This window comes from Catharus ustulatus, chromosome 4 (genome assembly GCF_009819885.2).
Source record: "Catharus ustulatus isolate bCatUst1 chromosome 4, bCatUst1.pri.v2, whole genome shotgun sequence".
Lineage (NCBI taxonomy): Eukaryota > Metazoa > Chordata > Aves > Passeriformes > Turdidae > Catharus > Catharus ustulatus.
This window is the reverse complement of record NC_046224.1, coordinates 61,012,580-61,035,954: the sequence shown is the minus strand read 5'-3', so window position 1 is coordinate 61,035,954 and position 23,375 is coordinate 61,012,580. Positions and strand designations below refer to the sequence as shown.

The following is a 23,375-nucleotide window of genomic DNA, read 5'->3' as shown; positions in this document are numbered from 1 at the left end:
CTTCTTTCAGTGTGGGTGGAAATGCTCCACTTCATAAAGTAGCCCTGAAAGAGGAGAGGGAGCCCTGCAAATACTGTTCATCCACCCTGTGAGCCCTGCAGCGTGGGGACCGCACAGCCACCTCCCTGCCTGTCTCAGAAGGCTGTTCCTCAGTTCTGGCAAAATCTTACACACTCTTGAAGGTGAAGTTAAGCACAGAGGTGACTTACACACAAAAAAAAACCCAACAACAACACAAAAAAAGCAGCAAAATGAACTCCTTTGGCAAGGTTTTGAAGCGAATCTGTGTGCAATGAAATAAACAGTTCTCCCCACTGTGAAATACCAAAGGCAGTTTCTGTCGAAGAGCTCCCCACGTGTCAATCTGCAGTGAAGCCTCAGTGCCAGAGCTGGCACCCTTTGAAGTTAAAGCAAAAGCTCTGGGTGTCTTTATGGTGCCCAGATTCCTGACTGGATTGAAAAATACCAGAGCAAGAGGCTTCCTAAGCTCCCAGGAGTTCTCTGAAGATCACTGCCCAGTGCTTAGAGGCGATGCCAAGGGGACTGGGTTAGAAACCTCACGCTGGCTCCCTAGAAGGGATCCTGATTTTGCTGTGAGTGATCTCAGAATGAAGCTCAGCAAATCTGATGGCAGATTCGAGCAAAAAAAGAGAGATTCACATCTCAAAATAAAATACTTGGGGTTTTTTTTATAATTTTATTTTACCAATTCTACTTTTCCTACTTTTATTCCCTACTGATTTATGTTAGCTAGAATCAAACTTGAATTTTATGTGGCTTTTTCATGGTATTTTCTTTTCTCCTTTTGAAGAAAGAAGGAGAGAGAAGAAAAAAAAAGAAGGTTGGAAAATGAAAGGCACTTATTTAAATTTTGAAAGAAATTTTTTTTCAGCTGATGTCAAATTAACTAAAATTGACGTTTTCACGTAAACATGAAAAACACGAGCACAGCAATTTTGACGCTCTTTGATTACGTATTTTCTACAGCAGGAATTTCTTGATTAAGAATTTTCAGCCAACTTAAAGGCACGAGTATTAGGAGTCCCTGCAATCTGGCATCCTGAGCCATAATCTTTCTGAGTAGCACTGAGGGATCTGTTTGGAGCAGCAGAGCATCTACGCTACAGCAGAGCGGTGCCTGTAATACAAGCGAGGATAACACAGGGCAAGGATTAATATTCTGCATCACACTGGGCTCTGTTATTTTTATCCTGCTGTTTCCTTCACTCACCGTCTCATGACTCACACCCTCCCCACACTGGAATTTCTGCCTCGGTCTCGTGGCTCACTGGTGTTAGGGAAGACGTGGAGAGCTGTGTGGAGAACACTGCTCCTGCTTGAGCTCCAGGTCGCTCTGGAAAACATAGAGAGGCAACAGAATTGAGTGGTTTGTCACACACCTGCTCTGGCTGGTGCAGCCTCCTTGGCAAGTTGTCTCCAGCACTTGTGAGGGTTGCAGTTCTTCCGTGTTTTTACAGCCTTAGTGATGTGTTGGGATGCAAGTCCCAGTTCCAGACAACCTCCTGGAAAGCTGGCACTGCACCAGCCTTTAGTGAAAGTTCAGGGCTCAACCTGTGAGGTGAGAAAGGGTTCTTGAGAGACAGGTGAATGTAATGCAAGATGAGTAAAGAGCTGCTCCGTACACATTTCTTGGTTATCACCTCAGGGATATGGTCCTCAATGCCACACCAGGCAGAACATCCAGGGTCAATGCTTCCTAAGGCCAAACCACAGTTCACTGATGTGGGATGGGAAGGCCAGGTCACAGGAGGAATTAAATGTCAAAATCCTTGCTAACTGCACATATAGCTACCATGATCCAAAATGCAGAACATCTAAAGCCCAGTACAGTCTGCTGCTATGGAATCCTGCACTCACATTCCCAGTGCATTCAGTTCCCCAATGCCTGGACTCTGGCTTCTCTTTAAATCCAGAAGTAACACAGAGTTTGCTAGTTAGGAACCTAAATTCTAGGTCCTCCCAGAAATGAGGCTGATCAGAGCAAGCATAATTACTTTCTCTTACCTCCTCATTGAGTGGCAACAGCCCCTGCTCAAGAATCACAACTCGCTCCTTTTCCTGTATCTGAACTTCCACCTCCATCTTCCTGGGGGCATTTCCCAACCAGTCAGAAGCCAAGAGCACAGAAGTTTCTCTCTATATAAACAAGCAAATATTCTCTAGGCTAGAGGGAGTACTTCAAGCAGCAATTGGACACCATGTCACCCTTCAATAAAAAATATTCATACCAGAAAATAATGGATAAATCTCACTCTAGGTAGGAGTCAGCCGGTTCTGGAGTCAGTTTAGCAGAAGGATCACTTGTGATCCATTGTGTTATTCCAGCTTCCACAGGAAAACTTAGCAAAGGACATCAACTAGTGTTGTCTCAAAAGCTTTCAGATCCCCTAGCCTCCTGTTTTTTCTTTTTGCTCCAATCTGGCGCTCCAGGTAACACCGGAAAACATAAAGCATGTTTTATTTCTGTGGATGTTTTGTTCTCCAGATTTGTCCTGGGGCAAACTTCCTACCCCATCACATCAACTCAAGTGCTTCACATGGACTGGTGATGACTCAGAGCAGTCAATGAGCCTTTTGTTGGTGAAACAGCCTCATCCAGCAGAGACTTTGCTGCTCAAACCCAAACACCAGCTCAAGCCACCCGTGACATGCTCTGCCCTCTGCTCTTGTCCCTCCCCAGCTGCCTGGAGGGGGGCAGATGTGCACCATGGAGCAGGAAGGCTGACAGCTTGCACATCCACACCACATCCAAATGTCAGGTCTCCCCCGAATCCAAAGGGCAGAAGCTTCCCTCAGTCTAGAAATGTCTCAGCACAACAGTCATGCCCTTCCTCTCAGACAATTCCCCCAGCTGGAGGATGATCAATGTGAGAGCCCCAGGAGAGGCTGAGGAGGATGTGACTACTGACCTGAAATGAAGCACACTGCGGGAGAAGCTTCCACTAAAATCTCTTCCACTGGAGTCAGCACCTCAGGACAACAAATGTTGCTGCAGTTTGAAAGACGATTACCGAAAAAAAAAAAAAATTAAAAAAGCTAAAGGGAATTGGAGCAGCCAGAGAAAATCTTGTTAATGCAGCAGTGTCCTGCTGTGAGCTTTCTGTTTAAGAGAGGCTCCTTGGTACTACTGAGTTAAACAAGTTTTTGCTGTCAAACACCTGTCAGGAGTCCTTTAGAGTAAGGTTCGTCCTGAGCTGCAATCTCCTGTTCTGAACTTTGCAGCTGCTCTAAGCAGACTCTATGAATCCAGAGGAACCCTTTCCATATCTTACTTCTCAGCTCTGTCTTATCACCTGAGGTGCACAGAAGGTCAGGAAAGGACACATAAATATCTCAAAGAGGGTGTCAAGAGGATTGTGCCAGGCTCTCTTCAGTGGTGCTCAGTGACAGGACCAGGAGCAATGGTCACTAATTAAAAACAAGAAGTTCCACCCCAGCGTGAGGAAGAACTTCTTTCCATTGAGGGTGGCAGAGCACTGGAACAGCTGCCCATGGAGGGTGTGGATTCTCCGTCTCTGGAGGCATTCCAAACCCACCTGGATGTGTCCCTGTGTCACCTGCCCTTGGTGACCTTGCCTGGACAGGGGGGTTGAACTGGGTGATCTCCTGAGGTCCCTTCCAGCCCCAAGGATTTATTCAGAACAGTCAGGAAATGACTTGCAAAGAGCAGCTTTCCATTCACATGGAGCTGGTCTCTGCACTTCCTCCTACTCTTCTCCAAACACAAGGAAAGAAAGATGCAGGGACACTTTGTCTACTGGAACATGGGCTAGACCAAGGCAAGGGACTTCCTCCATGAACTGTTTTTTCTGGAGGATGTTAGGTGGAAGAGACAGCTTTTTTGTGGAAACCTTCCTGATTCAATCCTGAGTTCTCTGGTAAAGGTTTCCTCAATCATAGGGGAGATGAGCTCTTTGCCACCTCTCACAGATGGTAACACGCAGTTCCTACAAGTTGGAGCAGGGTGGTTCATTTTAAATAAGACTTCTAATTTTAAAAAAAACCAAAACAAAACAAAACAATCCCCCCCAAAAAAAGCCCCCCAAAAAACCTAGTGTGATTTCCTTCTAGTGATTCAGAAGAAGGAGTTGCAATCCAGAGGGTAAGCTAAATGTTAAAATGTATATAGTCGCTATAATTTCTAGAGAGCAATGATCAAAATTGCCTCACATCTGTACACTGCATTCCTGGAACTCAATCTGCATGGCAAATGGATGCCTACCATTGGATAAAAATGTCATCTGGCACTGAAAACAACAAAGGATGGTAGTTCCTCACTGAGAGCATCACTGAAAAGCACTTAAAATTACTGATGTAAGATTAAAGCCTTAAAAATAAAACCACATCATTAAAGAGCAGGAATTTTGCCTTGAACACAAAGTGTCACCAGCTTCAAGACAAGTACAGTTCTACATTTGGAACAAGAATTAATGGGAAAGGAATCTGAAAAACCCAAACACCACTACTCAATATTTTGTCATGAGAAACTTCTCCATCTCACAAAGCGTTTCTGTCCTAAGAGGAAAGGTTCACAGTTTGCTTTTTCAAGAAACTACAAGTTTTGTACTTTCTAATATTAACTGATTTATGCAAATTTTATACTTATCCTGCCCATGAATTAATGAGTTGCCAATCTTGCTGTATTTCAAGTCAGATCAGCACCAGATGGAGAGCAGACTTGCTTAATAAGGAGTTTTATCAAAAGAGTAATTAAGCAAATACATATCTGAAATCCAGTGTCAATACTGACAAGTCTAACAAACTCTCCTAAGGAACTGCCTGATTCTGTGGTGCCTGGATTCAGTTTTAAGCTCTTGGCAGAGATCAGTACCCTTTACTTGTCCAAATGTCTAAACTGAGACCTGAGCTCAGTTCTGACCCCTGTGAAGTCAGTGGCACCACACCAAGTGTCTTCCACTGCATCAGGACTGGGACTCACTGTTTTTGAGTCAGACACTGGCAATCACTCAAAGTGCACCCTTTGGCTGCCCTGGCAAGGCCTAGATTAACTCTTTCACCTCCAGCTTAATTAAACCAGCCTTGGTATGTTCAGCAGTATTAGAGCAATCTTTCTGTAGCACTGCCTTTCCTCTCTTCCTGCTCCTACACAGGCTCTGTGAGCACAGACTTTTTCTCTGTGAACTGAGAATGCAGACCAGGAGCACCTTCCCATCAGAAAAACACAGGTTTTACTGAAACGACAGCAAATCCCCCCATAAACTGCAGCATCAGGTCAGGTTTGCCTATGGCAAAGGCAAATTTAGGCTGGCACAAGGCAGTGTTGAGTCTGGCAGTGTGTGACTTCCACAGGTGTTGCTAGAGCTGGTGGGAGGTGTTGCTGTGACTCATGGAGGCTGGCAGAACTAACAGGGCAGCCTGGGAGACAGTCCTGCTAATGATTCCGGTGCTTGTAAGAAGAACCAGACCATTCACAAACTGAAAAGGAGCCACAGATGTTTCAGCAGCAGCCACAGCTTCTCTGGGCACCCTGTGCCAGGACCTCCCCATCCTCACAGGGAACAATTTATTCCCAATATCCAATCTAACCCTGCTCTCTGTCAGTGTGAAGCCATTGCCCCTTGTCCTGTCACTACACTTGGAAAAAAAATCCTCTCTATCTTTGTCCCTTCAGGTACCAAAAGGGATTTGCTCCTGTGCAGCCTGCACCTCTTCAAGACAGGCTGAATGTCCCCTCCCAGTGAGTGACACCCCTGGTGTAGCCATGGGAGAAGACCAGGCAAGGCTCCCTGGGGCTCATGTTCCACTGAATATTTAAATTTTCTTTGGAAAGGTAGAAATGAGACAGTACCTTTACAGTAGCTGGGACAAAAGGAATGTTGAGATTCTTCAGAGAAAGAGGAAAAAGCTGGGTGAACACACAGCAAAATGGCCAGTAAAACCTGCAGCTGCTTAATGAGTAAGAAAAAATCCTCGGTATATTACAGAGCTCTAAACTTTTGTCTGTATTTTGCAAAACCACATTCTGGGTATTTACAGTGATGCTGGTTAAAAAGAAGCCAGCCCAAATTGAAATCTGACTGAAGCCTGACACTTAAACAGCAGTGAATATTCAAGAGACCTGGCTGCCACGACTTAGAATTTAGAGTCAGTGCTCTAAATTCTACTTGTGAGAGACTCCAGTGAAGAGTTTCACTGCCTGCAAAGTGAAGGCTTGAGTTCACCACACAGCTGTAACAGTGACAGGGTGTGTGAGAAAAAGAGTAAAAGTGAAAATATCCTTACAGTAATATATGGATCAGCCCATTTTAGGACCCAGCTTTAGGTGCTGGAGCTGAAAACTGACTAAGAAGCCTTACAGGAGATGTGTGAATGATCCACAGCAGAAAATATGAAAGCAGAAAAGGAATTACTTTTTAACACGAGATGTTATTGGGCTGTGGAACTTAGTGACACAGGTAATCAGAGAAGCCACAAACTGAATTGGATTCTAAAGGGCCAGGACACTGAAGGAAATATCCAGATTATAAATTACAGAAAATAAAAACATGGAACAATTGCTATTCCAGATATCTTTTCAAATAATAAGCACTAATCTGGCATTCTGTGATGCCACACAAGGTCTTTACACATCAGTTCAGTACTTACAACCCCCCAGATAAGTTTTCTTACGGAAAGTCCAAAAGACCTAGAATTGTTCCCACCTACTCCCGCTCCATTTTTCCCAGTGTAATCATTATGGACTGACAGTGATACCCAGCCTTATATAAGAGACCACAGAACAGACTGATTCATAATTTAGGCTCCAAGCTGACAGCGAGGAGTAACTTCCCCAAAGTGATTTTTGCCACTAGTTCAAAACGACTCAGACCAACCCCTGCTCCATCCAACCAGCAGTGGGAAAGTTCACCAAAACCAGCAACAGCTCTATTTCATCCTCTCTCTGTCTGCTGAAGCCAACTGCAAAACCTCCACTCAATTCTACAGCAGAACAGATCGTCAGAGTCCAAAACCAATTTGAATCAAGTAAGGGTGACATGGGCATCTCTCTGGTCCAAATTCCAGTCATAGAATCACAGAATGGTTTGGGATGGTAAAGCCCATCTTATTCCACCTCCTGACATGGGCAGGGACACCTTCCACCATCCCAGGTTGCTCAGAGCCCCATCCAACCTGAGCTTGGACACTTCCAGGGATGGGGCAGACACAGCTTCTCTGGGAAACCTGTGCCAGGGCCTCAGCACCCTCACAGGGAACAATTCCTCACCAATATCCAATCTAACCCTGCCCTCTGTCAGTGTGAAGCCATTGCCCCTTGTCCTGTCACTCCAGGCCCTTGTCAAGAGTCTCTCTCCATCTTTCCTGTGGCTCCCTTCAGGCACTGCAAGGCCACAATGAGGTCACCCCAAAGCCTTCTCCTCTCCAGGCTGAACAATCCCAGTTCTCTCAGCCCTTTTGTAAAGACATTTATCATTCCTGGGATCCTGAATTGATCCCAGGGGTTAATGCTCTGCAAGTAAGAATGGAAAAGGTTTTTTCATCCCTTTCAGGATTAAGTTACTCTTCATTCAATGCCCATGAAATTTGATACCAGCTATGACATAACTGGTATTGAGCAGCACAGGTCACCCCCAATGCCACCTGTACTTCACCATGGGTGATACCAATGGCCCTCAACACCCACAGGCGATAAAAGGAATGCAGCACACCAAAAAATTGCTGCTCAGCACCTTGATGAAGTGTTCCCTTTGTGGACAGCAAATTCTGGACAGATCATCTCTGTCTGCAGTGACATCAGTGTCCTCCCTGATTTCTGAGATGACTTTTAAAAATGGGGATGATCTACGTAGGAAAAAGTCATCTTTGTCCTGGTTAGTCCCTGCAAAGCCATTCTCCTTCAAAATAATAAAGATTAAATTTGTTTTAGTATTCCAAAGTGGACTCAGTTATACATAAGACAGGCCTATCCTTATTCCAGATGTGATTACCCACAAAGGAGTGTGCAACAATTTGAGTCATCATAATTAAGAATGATTTTTTTTCTAATTCCCATTCAGATTACACTCCCCAAGTGTTCCCAGGTAGGTGAAGCCTTACAGATTTAGAAAAAAATCCTCTCCAATCTCTGGTCATTCTCTAGAGAAGAGAAATTGCTGTAAATTCTTGCCTGTAAAATGTGAAGAGTCACAGTAGTGTCCTGTTTACATGCACTGCATCTTCCCCCAACAAATGCAGCAGGAGCAAAATAGGTCAGAATTCTGCAACAGGAACTACAGGATGATTTTCAGAACTTACATGTGCTGTGGCAAAGCCCCAGATACACCTCTGTTCTCAAATACCTTTTGGTTTATCACCTAGGGTATAACAAAAGGTAAGGCTCAGTTATTGCAGATTTTGCCTTTCCTTTTTTCTATTTTCTTTTCTCCCCCCCTTTTTTTTTTTCTTCTGGAAAATATGCTTTTGTAAGATGTTTCTTGCTTTTAGCCTGTGTACTTATAGCATTATTTTGAAAAGCCACTGGGCAGATGGTCCCCAAATATGAGTTAATAACTTGTAGGTAGCTTTTGGGGAAGCTTTTTGAAATCCCTTCATGCAAAATGATTTCACAAACTGCCTGCATGCCATTCTTTGGCTATTTGAACAGACTGTTTCAAAATGGTCAAGAGAAAAAATGGCAGATTACGTTCCATTTGTTTTGCAGCGAGCTCCTACACTAATTTTACCATGGTAAAAGAACATAAAGGGAAAATAAAGCTTTCACTGAAGATTTTTCTAGACCTGGAAGGCATGACAGACTTGAAGGTGAGGATGTTTGGGCTCTGCCTCTCTTCTGCAGCAGTTCTTACCTTTCAGAATCAGGCTGTTTTTTGAGAGGCTGAGTGTTCAACGATGATGAGTCAGACTTCACAGCATCGTAAGATCAATGTAAAAATCATATTTCCACCAGGAGGTTCTTCCTGTTCACCACTGCTTAGGTAGAGACACCGTGGGCTTTGCATGGTATAAAGTCAGCGAGCATTTCATCACTGGTTTGGAACAGATTTCACCAGAAATCCATCCCTGACAAAATTCTGCAACCTTTCTTAACAATGGCAGCACATCAAACGCCCTCTGATCCTCACCCTGCTTTGCCTGTGTGTGCACCAACCAAGCAAGACTGCCCTCTCTCCAGGGTGAGTCACAGCTTTAGAAAACAGAACAAAAAAATATAATATTTTCAGTTGGAAAGGTCCAACTGTCTGAGCACTCCTCTTCAGTGTATATTGAGCCCAGCACTGCTCTGTTCCAGGTGCAGAATCCAGCATTTGTTGTTAAATTTCATCCCATGGCTCACAGAGCAAATCTCCAACCTCTCAAGGGCTCCTGGCCCTTACAAAGTCAACAGCACCTCCCAGTTTGGTGTCACCAGCAAATTCCTCATTCCTCATCCTCCTGCATCCAGGTCCTTCATGGATAACTAAACAGGACTGGCCCTAGACACGTTTTATACGGCATCACTGGAAGGTCTCATCCAGAGGATCTGTGATGAGCACAGCCTAAGAATGTGAACATAGATCCATTCTTCTTGTGAAGCCTTCCCTGGCAAAGCCTTCCTTCTCTTCCTCCTGCCTCTCCAAGCTCAGCTCAGCACTGCAGTGAAGCAGAAAAGAATATGAGCTTTCATATGAGCTTTAAGCTCAAGGTGTTCTTTCCTTGGTCTTTAAAAGAGGGAGGGAGGGAGGGAGGGAGGGAGGGAAGGAAGGAAGGAAGGAAGGAAGGAAGGAAGGAAGGAAGGAAGGAAGGAAGGAAGGAAGGAAGGAAGGAAGGCAGGAAGGAAGGAAGGAAGGAAGGAAGGAAGGAAGGAAGGAAGGAAGGAAGGAAGGAAGGAAGGAAGGAAGGAAGGAAGGAAGGAAGGAAGGAAGGAAGGAAGGAAGGAAGGAAGGAAGGAAGGAAGGAAGGAAGGAAGGAAGGAAGGAAGGAAGGAAGGAAGGAAGGAAGGAAGGAAGGAAGGAAGGAAGGAAGGAAGGAAGGAAGGAAGGAAGGAAGGAAGGAACTCTGCCTCAAGATACAAGGCACTGTTTGCCTTATTTCTAAGCAAAACTCTACTTCTTGCTGATACCTTGTAAATCCCATCTAATTAGCATTTGCAGCACCTCAGAGAAGTCTGTGAACATTCCATGGTCTCTCCTGTGCTGGTAGAACAACAGTTTAGGACAGGTCATGCCACAGCTTTTGCCCAAGAGAAGCAGTTTTAATTCCACTCTTTCTTTCCCCCAAGCAGCCAGCTACCCTTCCAAAAGCTGTAAAAAGAAGTTATCCTCTTCAAGGCCAGTGTCCTTTTGCCAAAATTGGTTGTAAATGACTAATGAGTTCAAAAGCTACTGATGAACTAAAGAGTGACTAAAAAACCACCAAACCCTTCTCCAGACTGAACCCAGCTCAGTCCAGTGTCTGATATAAATCTATTTCTGCAGTGCTTCACAGAGCCAACCATGTGTGAAAATAGCTGCACCTGAACTTCCTGCTGAGAGGAATGAGGGATTTGTTTTTACAAACAAGCTGTGGATCTGCTGGTAGATAAGACTAGCACTGAGAGATAAAAGAAACAACGCGATTGATTGCACTGATTGATAAATGGAAAAAAAAATATATTTGCCTTTACAAACTGTGGGTTTGCTGATAAATTAAATTGGATATTGAAAAAATGAAAGAAACAATGGGGAAAACCCATGAATTTTATAAGAATTAAAAATTAAAAGGGAGGGTTGTGCATTAGAGGGGAATCTCAGGTATCAGGTGTTCTGGGAAGTCTGTGCCTCTCATACCTCAGCCAATGGGGAAAGAGAGAGGGAAATGTGGCCGGAAAAACAGGATAAAAAGGAGGCCTCCAAAAATTTGAGAGACCCCAGGGGAATGCCCCATGACCTCTCCCTTTATTTGAATAAAGTAAAAGGACTCTTCTGCCTCCTTTTTGGATATAAACCTGTGGTGTTTGTGGCTTAATTTTCCTGACACTGCTAAGGCCACCACTAAGCCACATCCCCAACAGGAGCCAGCCCTGGGGGCCCTGCTGAACCCCTATCCATGGCACCATGGCATCCTGCCACCCTTCTGAGGGTGATTTCAACTCCTGCATCCAGGTGGTTGACAAATAGAAGCCAACTGTTCCATAAGGAACACCAGGCACAGCCCCATCCACCCAGCCTGGAGTATGGAAATCAGGAGGGAGATGACGATGAGGCAGAGCTTGCTGAGCCTGCAGAAGAGACAGAGGGATGGGACAAGGGTGGTGTGCACAGCAGCAGGCAGCCACTGTGCTGGGATGGCTGATGTGCCCACCCAGGCTGTCTGGAGCGCAGAGCCAGGGGCAGCTCGGCACATCCTCATCCTCCTGGACAGCAGGAGCTCAGCACGGGGCTCTGCAGGACCCTGCCAGCCCCTGCCAACAAGGCATCTGCTCTGATGAGGCAGCAAACACAAGCCCCCACCATGCCCATAAAAATTGCTGACATTCACAGCACCGGCAATCAGCTGCACTCATCCTCCAAATTCCACCGGCTCGCCGGGAATTAGAAAAGCTGCAGGTTTGGTTTGCTGCAAACCAGCTCAGCAATAAGCTGGCTTGTCCCAGTCATGTCAGCACCAAACTGGAGGGAACAGCCACAGGTCAGGCAGATTTGTCTGCACCTCTTCCCAGTTAAACCTTGAAAAATCCATTTTTTTGCCAGGAACTCCTCCTGTCTCTGTACTTCTCTTTGGGAAAGATGCTAATTGGCTGTTTGTCATCTGATCAGAAAGGGGAATTGAATAGTGCCTGGCTGAGTCACAGCCTGCTGAAATTCACTCCTGCCCTTTCTTTAAGTTGAGAAGGCAAGTCTGGTACACACCTGAGCACGACACTTTATGAGAAAGGCTTCTTTTCAGTACAGGTACATCATGGTTCCTATCCAACAGAGACTAAAACTTTACAAAATCAGCCACTGGCAGCACTCCCAGGATATTTTTCCATTCGCACATATTTCTAAAAATGTCAACGTCAGTCTAACCATTCTCATCTGGGGAGCCTGACATCAGATGTACATTAGCTCGGGAAAAAAAATACCCAAAATGCAAGCCCCTTCTAAAAAGGAAAACAAATTCCAAGTATGTTACACTGGCTCCTGCCTCTGGGCTCTCTGCAAAGAGAGGAGGAAATTTTACAGTGTGATTTTACGCCCATGACAGTTCAATTAAAATCAGACAATAGAATGGGGATGGGTTTTACAGGGATGAGAAGTGGATGACATGTGAGACTCCTGTTGAAGCCTGACTTCCTGTTTGTTTGGGTTTGCTACCCAACAGCAGACAAAAAGTCCCAGGCAGGACCTCAAGAGCCACGTGCAGTCCTGGAATGAAATCCAGACAGCTAAACAACACTGCATCTGGCTGTGGGAGAGCTTCCCTAGGGAGAAAGCATTTTGGCTTGAGCATTTTGTTCCAGTCATCAGTCTCTGATTATTTTCTCTTCCAAATTCGGACCCTTCACACCCCTCCCCAGCACCACCTGCCTTGCCTGACAGACAGTGCAGCCAGGACGTGCCACGCTGCCATTTGGCCACGCTGAGTTCACGCAGGAAAATGATTGTTTGCACACCGTGCCCACAGCACACACTGCCAGCATTCCCTCCCTGTTCAGAGAGATCTCCCTTTAATTTGGGCTGTCAGGAGTCAAGCAAAACAAAGGATGTGACTGCAGAGCTCCAGTCTATCTGAGCAGGATTCCTGGAGTGGAATCCAGTTGACTTCAGTAGGACTAATCCTCAGCTACAGAGTGAGCAGAGTGCAGAGTGTGCTTCTGAGATATTTTAAATATATATTTCCATGAATGCTGCAAAAATGACTTCACAACTGCTCTCCCTTGGGGAAATAATTACAAATCCCTCCTCCCCTTACTGACACTGATGATTGCTCACCTTCAGGATGTGTTTTGCACCTGAATTACACTTTTGCTTGCTTGCAAATCTTCATGTTTTCTACATGTGCATTTCTCTTTGTGTCCTGTCTCTAAATATTAACTCATAAATGCAATAAACAGAGTTTTCAGCCTTACTTGACAAACCAGACCTCAAGGAGTGATACCATGGCACAAAAAGTTCCATCCTTTTTTCCCAGGTGGTGCACCTCAGCATTCCAACCTCCACATTCTGGTGGTCTTTTCCTTATGACACCCACACTAAACCATGTGCCCACTCATCTGTTGAAGGAAAAATCCCATCAACCTGTCCTTAGTTGCCCCTTCAGAGGGATTTACTTCTCACCCCCTTCTTGGGGTGGTTGACAGCATTAACATCTTAAACTATTGTAGTTAGAGCTGTCAAGACCCACGGATTACAGAAAAGATCTTAAGTGGAAGTTCACTTCTAGACACACACCCTTTCTTCCCCCTCTGACTGAATTTCACTCATGTTCCATTCCCTGGGGACTACTGGCATGTAGACTCATCTTGAAGCCCACAGAAGAATTCTAGTGCTGATCCACTTTCTGCCTGTGCTGGGTGGTCTGTGGTTTCTTCAGCCCTAGAATGCAGTGTGTCCCCACTCCTTCCTTGTATTTTAATTGGTTTTTTGTTTTTTGTTTTTTTTTTTATTTTAATGTACAGTCATTCCCTGATGCATCCTGCTGGATAGCATGACCAGGGGATGTGCTTGGCCACCAGGGCCTCAACTGGAATTCCAAGCGGAGTTAAAAGATGCAGCAACTGAAACACACGATACAGCCCACACTAGGGCCAGGCAAACAGGAAAATCAGCCAAAAACCAAAGCAACAGCATCCCCCTCCCACTGTCAGACCCACTTGTGCTCCTCTGTGTGCAGTTGGAAGAGTGTAGTGATTTTTAGTCAGAGTTGCATATAGATGAGTGCAGGTGGAAGCAGAATTAGATGAGAACACATTTTGGCAGGAAAAACCGTTCTCACTGAATAGAGACTGATTATTGTTTAAGAATGTGCCAGTAGGGGGAAATGTGTAAAGCTTTTAAGATACCCCAAAAATTGCCTGAGGGCAAGAGGCATCAAAGCTGTATCTACACTTGCCACCTCAAGAGTTGGAGGGAATGTTCCCAAGCAATTAATCACAATCAACCACACTTAAAGGCTGGTCAGGCTGGTAAGTCTGCAGCCAAACACCCTCTCCCAAAATACTTCCTGGGCAGGATGTGGGAACGAGCAGAGGGCAGAAGGGAGCCCAGCAGGCTGAGTGCTGAACACCTTGTTTCAGAGCGAGCCTCTGGCAGCAGGAGCTCAGCCTGGCTCCTGCCAGCTGGCCTCAGTGCCAGGGAATGGTCCTGGGCACATTTCGTTTTCTAATATAGATGCAGTCAGGATGTCTATGAGAATTTCTGTCTCCTCCTCAGTGCAATACCCAGCTTCCTTTTTAAGAACAGAGCTACCCCGTTTTCCACTAGCAAGAAGCGGTGCAAATGCTATTTTGAAATGACCCGTGTTCCCAAGCCTTCCAGAGAGATTTCTCCCTTGAGCTCCAGAATTCTGCACTTCTCAGCTTCTGCTCCATTGCAAGTGTGTGTCCCTGAGATGGAGATGCTCTGGGAGACAAGTGGGAAAGGGGAATCTGACCACAATTTTGTTGGTTACTGGAACACAGCCTGCCAGACTGCAGGAAGATGCCAGTGCCTGCTTTGGATCCACACTTGAGCACATTCTCCCAAAAAGCAGGTACCTGCATCCTTTCAAGGCACAGAGTTTTAAAGCATGATGCTGAGAGATCCTGTGCAGGTATTCTGCCCAGTGGCTGAAATCCAGAGACAGCTGTGGGAGCCACCATCCCCTTCTCAGTCAAATGCTCTGACAGCTCAGCTGTGGATTCCTGCTCTCCCCTTTGCTTCCTCTTTGGCTCAAGGAACACTGTCTGCTCCAAAGCACAGAGGCTAAGCTTAAGCTAGAGGGCATTCCTTCCCAGAACAAGCTTTGTCACCCTCCAGACTCCCTGCCTCTTTGCACCATTCTCTTGCATAATAAAACACCATGTATTTTCACAATACCCTTCCTTTAAACAGCCCCCTTGAAAATTACTGTGTTTGCTGAACTGAGAAACTCATACAATTTGCTCTGCAAATTCATGTTAAATGAATCACATTCAAGCACACCCCATTAGATTTTTCAAATCATTTTAAACAAGACAGAAAAAAATATAAGGCTATGTTGCTTAAATAATTAAAATAATTTTTCACCTCTCCACTTGCAGGCATTTGTGCCTATAATTAAGCAGGGAGGAGGGAGAGGCTTTACATGTGTTGAACTTGCTTGAGAGAATTAAGCATGGTATAATGCAACTAACCTCTACTAAATGAAGGGAGCAAAGCAAGCCCTGGTATGGATTTTGTGATATTTTCTGGGGGAATTACCTCGTGCTAGGACACCACCACTGGAGTGAAATCATGCAAAGGAAGAAATTCTACCTGCTCCTTGTACACACCAGACCATTAGATCAGTGTAGTCTATTTAAATCACAGCTTTTCCTCCAGCATCTTCATGGAAACATCAATCCTGACATGAGTATTTATTAAGCAGCTGTATTGTCATGAGGAGAGCTGCAAGGTTTCACTGCACTCCTCACCCACAGGAGTCAGGAAAACCACTCCTGGCTAGGGCTGGACAAGGGATTTGAGAGAAGAGACCTTGTATTTTAACATTTATGTCCAAACTCACTTTGTCAGAAAACCAGAGAAGGTCAGAGTAACCATTGTCTTGAGAGGGAAATTATTACCTGTTTCCATCCAACGTGGCTCCTCCAGCAACATTCTTTCCAATGTCAATTTTAACACTACCCCAGCCGTTTTCCACAAAACTGCCAATGACAATCTCCATAGCACACCACAGTTGAAGCACAGAAATATCTTTCTTTTTTCTTTTCTTCCTGTCAATCAAGTGTTAAAACCTACACTGATTTATTTGGAAACATCTCCCCGATGACTGTGAATAATTTATATAGAAGATAACTTGCAGATGACTTTTGGTAAATTCTAAATTCTATCAGGAAAATTATTAATTCTGCAGTAGCATAAAGACTCTGCTAGGAAGCCCAAGCTCTACTGAAAACACTTTTTTGCCATCTCGGAAGGATATTAATTTTACTATTAGGTCAGGTTATTTCTGGGGCATCCACAGCTTCTCTGGGCAACCTGTGCCAGGGCCTCAGTACCCTCACAGGGAAAAAATTCTGCCTAATATCCAATCGAAACCTACTTTCTGTGAGTTTGAAGCCTTCTTTTTCTTTAAACAAGTTGGTATTTCTTTTTAAAACTTCTAATTCCAATTAATTCCTCAGTCATACATTATCAGCTTTATTTTTTCCGATTCCAATTAACATAAAAGTTTTTATTTCATATTATTTCAATGGTTACTATAACCACATTTTCACAGTATTTCATTATACAAACATTAGGTATGTTCTGGTCAATGGGCTCACAGAGTTACTGGAGAATTTCCAAGTTTATTCCTCCTAGGAGCTGACACACTGAGGACAGGTGGCAGACCTAGGTCCACTGAAGAGCACCCTGAGGTCCCAAATTCAGGCCAGAGAAACAGAACTTTAACAAGCTGACCAGGAGAACTGGGGACTAGTTAATGCATACAGAATGAAAGTAAAAAAACCCAAAAAAACCCAACAAACTACAAACAAATCATCCAAAAACCAAACATTACAGAACCTACAAAAAGACTAAATGGCACAATCTAAAAAAAAAATACTTAATGGTCCTGGATATAGCAAAAGTCATGGCAGAATGATTTTGGGACAATGATTTTAATAGGTCATAGGCTATATTATTATAAAGACCTTTTCTATTTAATTTTTTGGATATCTGTAGCTGTGGAGTGAGGCTGGTGGCCACACAGTGACATGGCTAAAGCTGAACCAAAGGCAGGCAGATGCTGTCAGAGCTTCATCTCCCAGTTTCCTTGCTGCCCCTCTGTCCTGCATGGGATCAGCTATTCCTGAGGCTTCCCCCACACCCTGCCTGCCACACAACATTCCCATCCCACTGCTGCCCAAGTGGCAAGGCCAAAGTCTTGATGAGGTGCTTAAAGCCCTCCTTCTGTTATTCCCTAAATATGGCAGCAACCACCCTGAGGCCCCTGCCAAATTCCACTCCTGTCCATGGCATCTTGCTCAGTGGCTGCATCAGATGCCACTGAATGCTCTCCTCATTTGACCTCAGCTTCACTGGCACTGAGCAGGAAGCAGAATTTCTTCACAGAAGAGATTGTCAGGCATTGGAGTGAGTTGCCCAGGGAGGTGGTGGAGCCACCATCCTCAAAGGTGTTCAAGAAGCAACTGGATGTGGCACTCAGTGCTCTGGCTCAGCTGACAAAGTGCTGATCAGCCACAGGTTGGACTTGCTGACCTTTGAGGTCTTTCCCAACCTCAGTGATTCTGTGAGAGGTTTCAGAAGAGCCAGACCTGCCAGCACCACCTCCACCAGAGCAGCACTGTCTGCAGGGAGCAGCCAGCAGGAGTGCCACCTTCTTCCTACAGAGTACAAATGGAAAGAGCACACAGAAGAGGGATCTGTTCGTGCTGCTCAGAGCAGCATTAAGTCCCCTCTGTGTTCAGTGACCCCACCAGATGGGTCATGGTGCACAGCTGCTGTCCTTGCCTGCAGAGCCCCCCAGAGCCATGCAGCCCACAGCAGGAATCTCTCTTCCCTGAGATCCACATTTCAGATCTCTCTATTTGTGCCTCTCTGAGCCTTCTCCCCCTTTGAAAGGCTTGGTCTTCCCTTCCACAGCCTTTTCTTCACTCTGCCTGTACAGAGAGCATGGTGCAATTGTTCCCAGAGCTCTGGCAGATGAATGGTGTTATATAACTGCTTGCTACTGTTTTATCGTTTTTTAGGATGATGGAAAAGTAAAAGGGAAATGTGGACTCCCCTTGGGGCCAGGCTAAGCAAACGAAAGTTACATTACCAGTGACCCAAATGAACATTCACTTCAGCACCCCCAAGAAGGCATTTCAGTGCAGTGTCCCACGTGAGAGGACAAGCCATCAGTAACTACAGCATGTGTGGGGTGAGGGAGCTTCTCTGTTGCAGCTCCCAGCCAAAAGAGTTCACAAAGAAGTGTTGCTTTGTTGTTTGTCAGGGTTTGTTTGGGTTTTCTGATGTCTGCAATGATTTGCTATTCATTAAGCTCTGGTATCTTGATGCTTTTGATACGGCAGAGGTCTGATCCAGCCTGCTGTTCATTCCAGGGCAGCTAACATAAAAGCAGCAGTGGTTAGGACATATTTCCTTCCTATGATGGGCCTGGAAGAGAAAACTCTCTTCCTGTCTCACATTTCCAGGAGCCTTCTTGAAGGGATTCAGCTCTCTCTTACTCTCACACTCTTTAGCAGCACAAATTTGCACTGGCACATGATGTGACTGTAGCATGTACCCATGTATTTGCCCCAAAATCCAGGAGGAACCAATGGCTCTAAGGTTTCAGCCTGGCTTGGAACTCATCTTTAAATAACCATCAGAGAATCAAAGGATACCCTGAGCTGGAAGGGACCCACAAGGAACATCCAAGTCCAACTCACGATCTCAAACCTCAAAATCATTAAGACCAATGCATCTAAAAGACCTGCTGAAAATTGTGTTGGTTTAAGCATGTGTCCATGCTCCTGATCACATTACTCTGTGTTTGGCAGCAGTACCTCTCATTAGAAAGCAAATTTACTGTCCTATATGCCAACAGAAATTATATATTTATTCATAAAGGTGTCAAAACCAAATTTTCCTGAACTGTGTTTATCAACTGTTTGGAAACCCAAACCAAGCAAATATATTTAACCATACTTTGAGAATTATTTGTTTGCTTTCCACTGGAAAGTTCTGTTGTTTTGTTATGAAAAAACACAACATATTCAAAGAGAAGGCTGAATTTAATTTCCTGTCAGATGAGTGAGCTCAGGCAGCTCCAGGAAGAGAAGGCAGCACTTGAACTTCCTCGAGGGGAGAACCAGTTCAGTGAAAGCAACGAAAGGACACATGGTGGGAAGAAGAAAAGTGAAAAAGGAGGAAGGAAGACCATGCCTTCCCTTTGTGTCACCAAGACCAGTTTGACCCACACCCCACAGCCCTGATCTGCTTTCACCTACATCAGCTTGCTGCAATTACTACAGAGATGTAATCCAGATCCCTGAAATCCTTACACAGGATTCCAAACAAGTGGCTGTGTGGACACAGCTCTGAGGAGCCCACAGCCCAATCCAACACATGGTGTTGGTGGTCAGGAAGGTGGGGGGAATAGTTAGAGAGAGAGCACCCCAAAACTTTATCACTGCAATTGTTTGGTGCTTATTCAGGGGAGTCAGATGGATGTGATCACCGAGAGCAAATCAAGGCACTTGTCTTGAGCAAAAAGCCTTACTGCAAGTCCGTCAGTGACCCAGGTCTCAGCACATGCAGAGGAGTTACACCACTTCTTTGTTTCATCTGAGATTCAGCCTCACCAAAGAGCTGATTCTGCACTTCCCAGCAAAGCAAGCTGGAGATCTCCCTGAGTCTGGAGTGCAGCTGCACTGGGCGCTTTTCTTGTCATTCTTGTTTCAGACAGCTCCTCAGCACATTACAGCCTCATTCCACTTCTAAACAAACAAGCAAACCACCCGAGAAACCAACATTAAAATCCTAAAATTAATGTGAAAGACGCTGCTCTCTATTATAAGATTCAAATTCCTTCCCCTCAGCCCTGGGTTTTGGGCTGAGCACTCTGTTCCTGAAAAGTATGACTTGCTTGGCACTTATTTTACTGACTAGGAAGGAAAAAAATCATCATGCATTTGGGCATTATCATTAAAGAGCACGGTTGGGGACAGGAAAGCAGCACTTGCATCTGGGGAAGAGAATGTCACAGCCCTGCTCTGCAAAGCTCAGTTTATCGCGGGACATAGATGAGGTACTTGAATAAATCACAAACTCAACTGAGCACTTATTTATATTAAAAATGTGTTAGAAACAAACCTTGAGCAATGCTGACAATCAAGCCTTCTCTGCTACTCCTGCTGTGCCACAGGATGAGGGAAAGGCATGGAACATCCTTCAGCAGTACAACAGAAGTTGGAGGGGGAAACAGAGATGTCCTTTGCAACAGAAATGGTAAGAAAGCTCTTTGAGCTAAAGGAGCAACTTTGTGTCGGTCTTCGGAGCCAGCTGCGATCTCCATGAAGGTAATGTGTCACTCGTCTCTCAACAACACCTCAACTGTAAAATCCACAGCGCTGAGAAGGTTTTGTTTGGAAATAAAAGAAATCAGGGGTGTGTTTTGATGAGAAGATGGTGCTTTCCATCCGTGTCCAAGAGAAAAGCCGTGGTTATTCGAGCAGCACGCCACGTTCGGCTCCTGAAGTGCCATCCACTCCTGGTGTAAGGTAACAGAGCCCAGAGAACTGTGTACACCAGTGGTGTGTGCATACATAAAGGTGATGATACACACGCTCAAGGAATCGTACAGTGAAATCAGTTTCGCAGATATTGCACTCAGTATTCTACTCTCTCATTCTGCCTATCCACTCCCTCACGGTTTTGATCTGTTGTGCACTTGAAAATCTGTTCAGATCACTTTTGATCTGTTGTGCACTGGATTGAAACCAGTAACAGCAGACAGGGCTTTTTTTTTTCCTTTCAGTCTCAAAAATATAACAAAGGTATAAAACTGTAAAATCACAAAAAAAAAAAAAAGCTGCACATACTTTTTTTGAGTGGGGTCAGTAAGCACATGACTGAATTACGTAGAAATTCTGAAACAGGAAGGTAACTAATAAAATTATTTATAAAGAAGTATATCTACAATATTTAATAATTTAAGGCTCACAAGAAACTAACATATCAATGACAACAGAAGTTTTCTGCTCTAGGGTTCAAAGCACCAAATTCACTTCACATACAAGATAACCAGATCTGTACTGATCACTAGTGGAAAACTCAGAAAGTGCTGATCTGCTAATATTCCTAGTGCTTTAATGATATATTTCACAGGAATAAGAAATCTCCTTTCAACCATAAATACAGTCATACAGATACAAAATATATTTGAATAATTTCAATTTGAAACTACAGTACAAAACCCCTCAACCTCCCCCCTCCCATCCCCAATCCATTCATTCTCCACACACACATCCCCCCAGTTCTTTATACTAAACTTGGAGCAACTGAATTGGTTACAAATTACCCATTCAAAACCAATGACCATTTGCTAAAATAAGTTTCTACAAATTAGATTTTTCACTGTCATAATTTACCAGCTCCTGCATCATGGAGCGTAGCTTATTCTTAGTCTATTTTAAAAATAGGTGACCCTTTGTGCCATGGAAAAAGAACATAAAAACATGTATTCCTGGAGGACTGCTCAGGACAGTGATCAATTTATAAAATACAGCCTGACTTAAAAAACTAATTGGTACTAAAAGAATAATTATAGTAGCAAGTTTCTGACACCAGAAAATCCTTCTGAACTCTAACTGTCTCCTCTCCTCACAGGTCTGTTTCCCTATTGGTGTCCAGACAGAGAGCATAGAGGGATTTTCTGAGATCTACGTTACTTTTCGCTTTGATAGTGGCTTTCTCTAAGGAGCTGGTGCCACTGTTGAACTCCTCACTGTTTTCCAAGTGCACAACAGATTTGTCCAGAGAGTTTTTACTGGGTCTTCTCTTCACTTCTCCCCCCGCTGTGCTGCCCTGAGCACTACTGTGTTCATCTTTGAGGATACCCTGCTCTTCGTGGTCAGTCTCTCGGTGGTAGAAGTAGTTGAAGTTGGACACGATGACAGGGACAGGCAGGGCAATGGTGAGCACACCAGCGATGGCACACAAGGAGCCTACGATTTTGCCCCCCACAGTGACAGGTCTCATGTCCCCATAGCCCACAGTAGTCATGGTTACCACGGCCCACCAGAAAGCATCAGGGATGCTGGAGAAATGAGACTCGGGGTCATCGGCCTCAGCAAAGTAGACAGCGCTGGAGAAGAGGATCACCCCGATGAAGAGGAAGAAGATGAGGAGGCCCAGCTCCCTCATGCTGGCTTTCAAAGTCTGTCCCAAGATCTGCAGCCCCTTGGAGTGCCTGGAGAGCTTGAAGATCCTGAAGACTCTGACCAGGCGGATGACTCTCAGGATGGCCAGGGACATGGCTTGCTGCTGGCCCCCACCCCCATTGCTACTGCCAGCCCCGGGCTGCTGCTGCTCATGGGCCAGCTCGGTGCCCAGGGTGATGAAGTAGGGGATGATGGCTACGATGTCGATGATGTTCATGATGTTGCGGGAGAACTCGGGCTTGCTGGGGCAGGCGAAGAAGCGCACGAGGAGCTCGAAGGTGAACCAGATCACACAGGTGGTCTCGATGATGAAGAAGGGGTCAGCCAGGCTGCTGGGAGGCTGCATGGGTGGGGAGTCCCCGGGCGTGCCATTCAAACCTCCGCCTTGTGGGGGCAGGGGTACGGGCATCTCCCTCTCGTCCCTGAACTCGGGCAGGGTCTCCAGGCAGAAGGTGATGATGGAGATGAGGATGACCAGCACGGAGACGATGGCAATGGCCCGGGCTGAGCTGGAGCTCTCGGGGTACTCAAAGATGAGCCAGACCTGCCGCTGGAACTCATTGCGGGGCAGGGGCTTCTCCTCCTCTTTGATGAAGCCCTCGTCCTCCCGAAAGCGCTCCATGGCCTCCTCACCCAGCTGGTAGAAGCGGATCTCGTCGGCGAACACGTCGATGGAGACATTGACGGGCCGGCGGAGCTTGCCCCCGGACTGGTAGAAGTAGAGGATGCCGTCGAAGCTGGGCCGGTTGCGGTCGAAGAAGTACTCGTTGCGGAGCGGGTCGAAGTAGCGGATGCGCTTGTCGGGGTCCCCCAGCAGCGTGTCGGGGAACTGGTTGAGGGTGCCCAGCTGCGTCTCGAAGCGCAGCCCCGAGATGTTGATCAGCACCCGCTGGTGGTGCATGGCGCCCGGGTTGGCCGCCGCCGCCTCCTCCTCGTCGTCGCCCGCGGCCGCCATGGCCATGCCCCGGCGGTGTCCCCCCTCCTCGGGCGGGCCCATCTCTGCCGCGGGCCGCGGGGCGCGGGGCGGCGGCCGCGGCGGCGGAACGGGGGCTGCGCGGGGCTGCGCCGGCCGCTCCTCGGGGCCGCCCGCTGCTGCTGCTGCTGCTCCCGCTGCTCCTGCTGCTCCTGCCGCGCGGGGACCCGGCGGGGGCCGCTCCCGCTGCTCGTCCCCCGCGGGCGGCGGGGCCGGCGGGGAGCTCTCCTTGCCGTCGCTCAGCTGCGGCGAGCCGGCGAGGTGCAGCAAGTTGCCCCGCCAGCGCGCCCGGCCGCCGGCGGCCGCGGCATCGTCGGCGCCCGCGATGGCCGTGGTGCCGCCGTTCTCCAGAGTCACCAGCGCGATCTCCAT

The 23,375-nt window shown here is 46.1% G+C and overlaps 1 protein-coding gene across 2 annotated transcripts; it reads right to left on the bottom strand.

Annotated features, from left to right (window-relative positions):
- Positions 1 to 1,271: 1,271 nt before the first annotated feature.
- LOC116995367 (potassium voltage-gated channel subfamily A member 5-like) lies at positions 1,272 to 23,375 on the bottom strand. Of its 2 annotated transcripts, none has more exons than XM_033058046.1 (2): positions 19,962 to 23,375; positions 1,272 to 1,354 (listed from the first exon to the last, which is right to left on the bottom strand). In XM_033058046.1, the coding sequence occupies exon 1, from the start codon at positions 23,373 to 23,375 to the stop codon at positions 21,471 to 21,473; it is 1,905 nt and encodes a 634-aa protein (XP_032913937.1). In that variant the 3' UTR covers positions 1,272 to 1,354; positions 19,962 to 21,470. The 2 variants fall into 2 exon arrangements, with proteins under 2 accessions (XP_032913937.1, XP_032913938.1); XM_033058047.1 differs by lacking the exon at positions 1,272 to 1,354 and adding an exon at positions 2,931 to 3,010.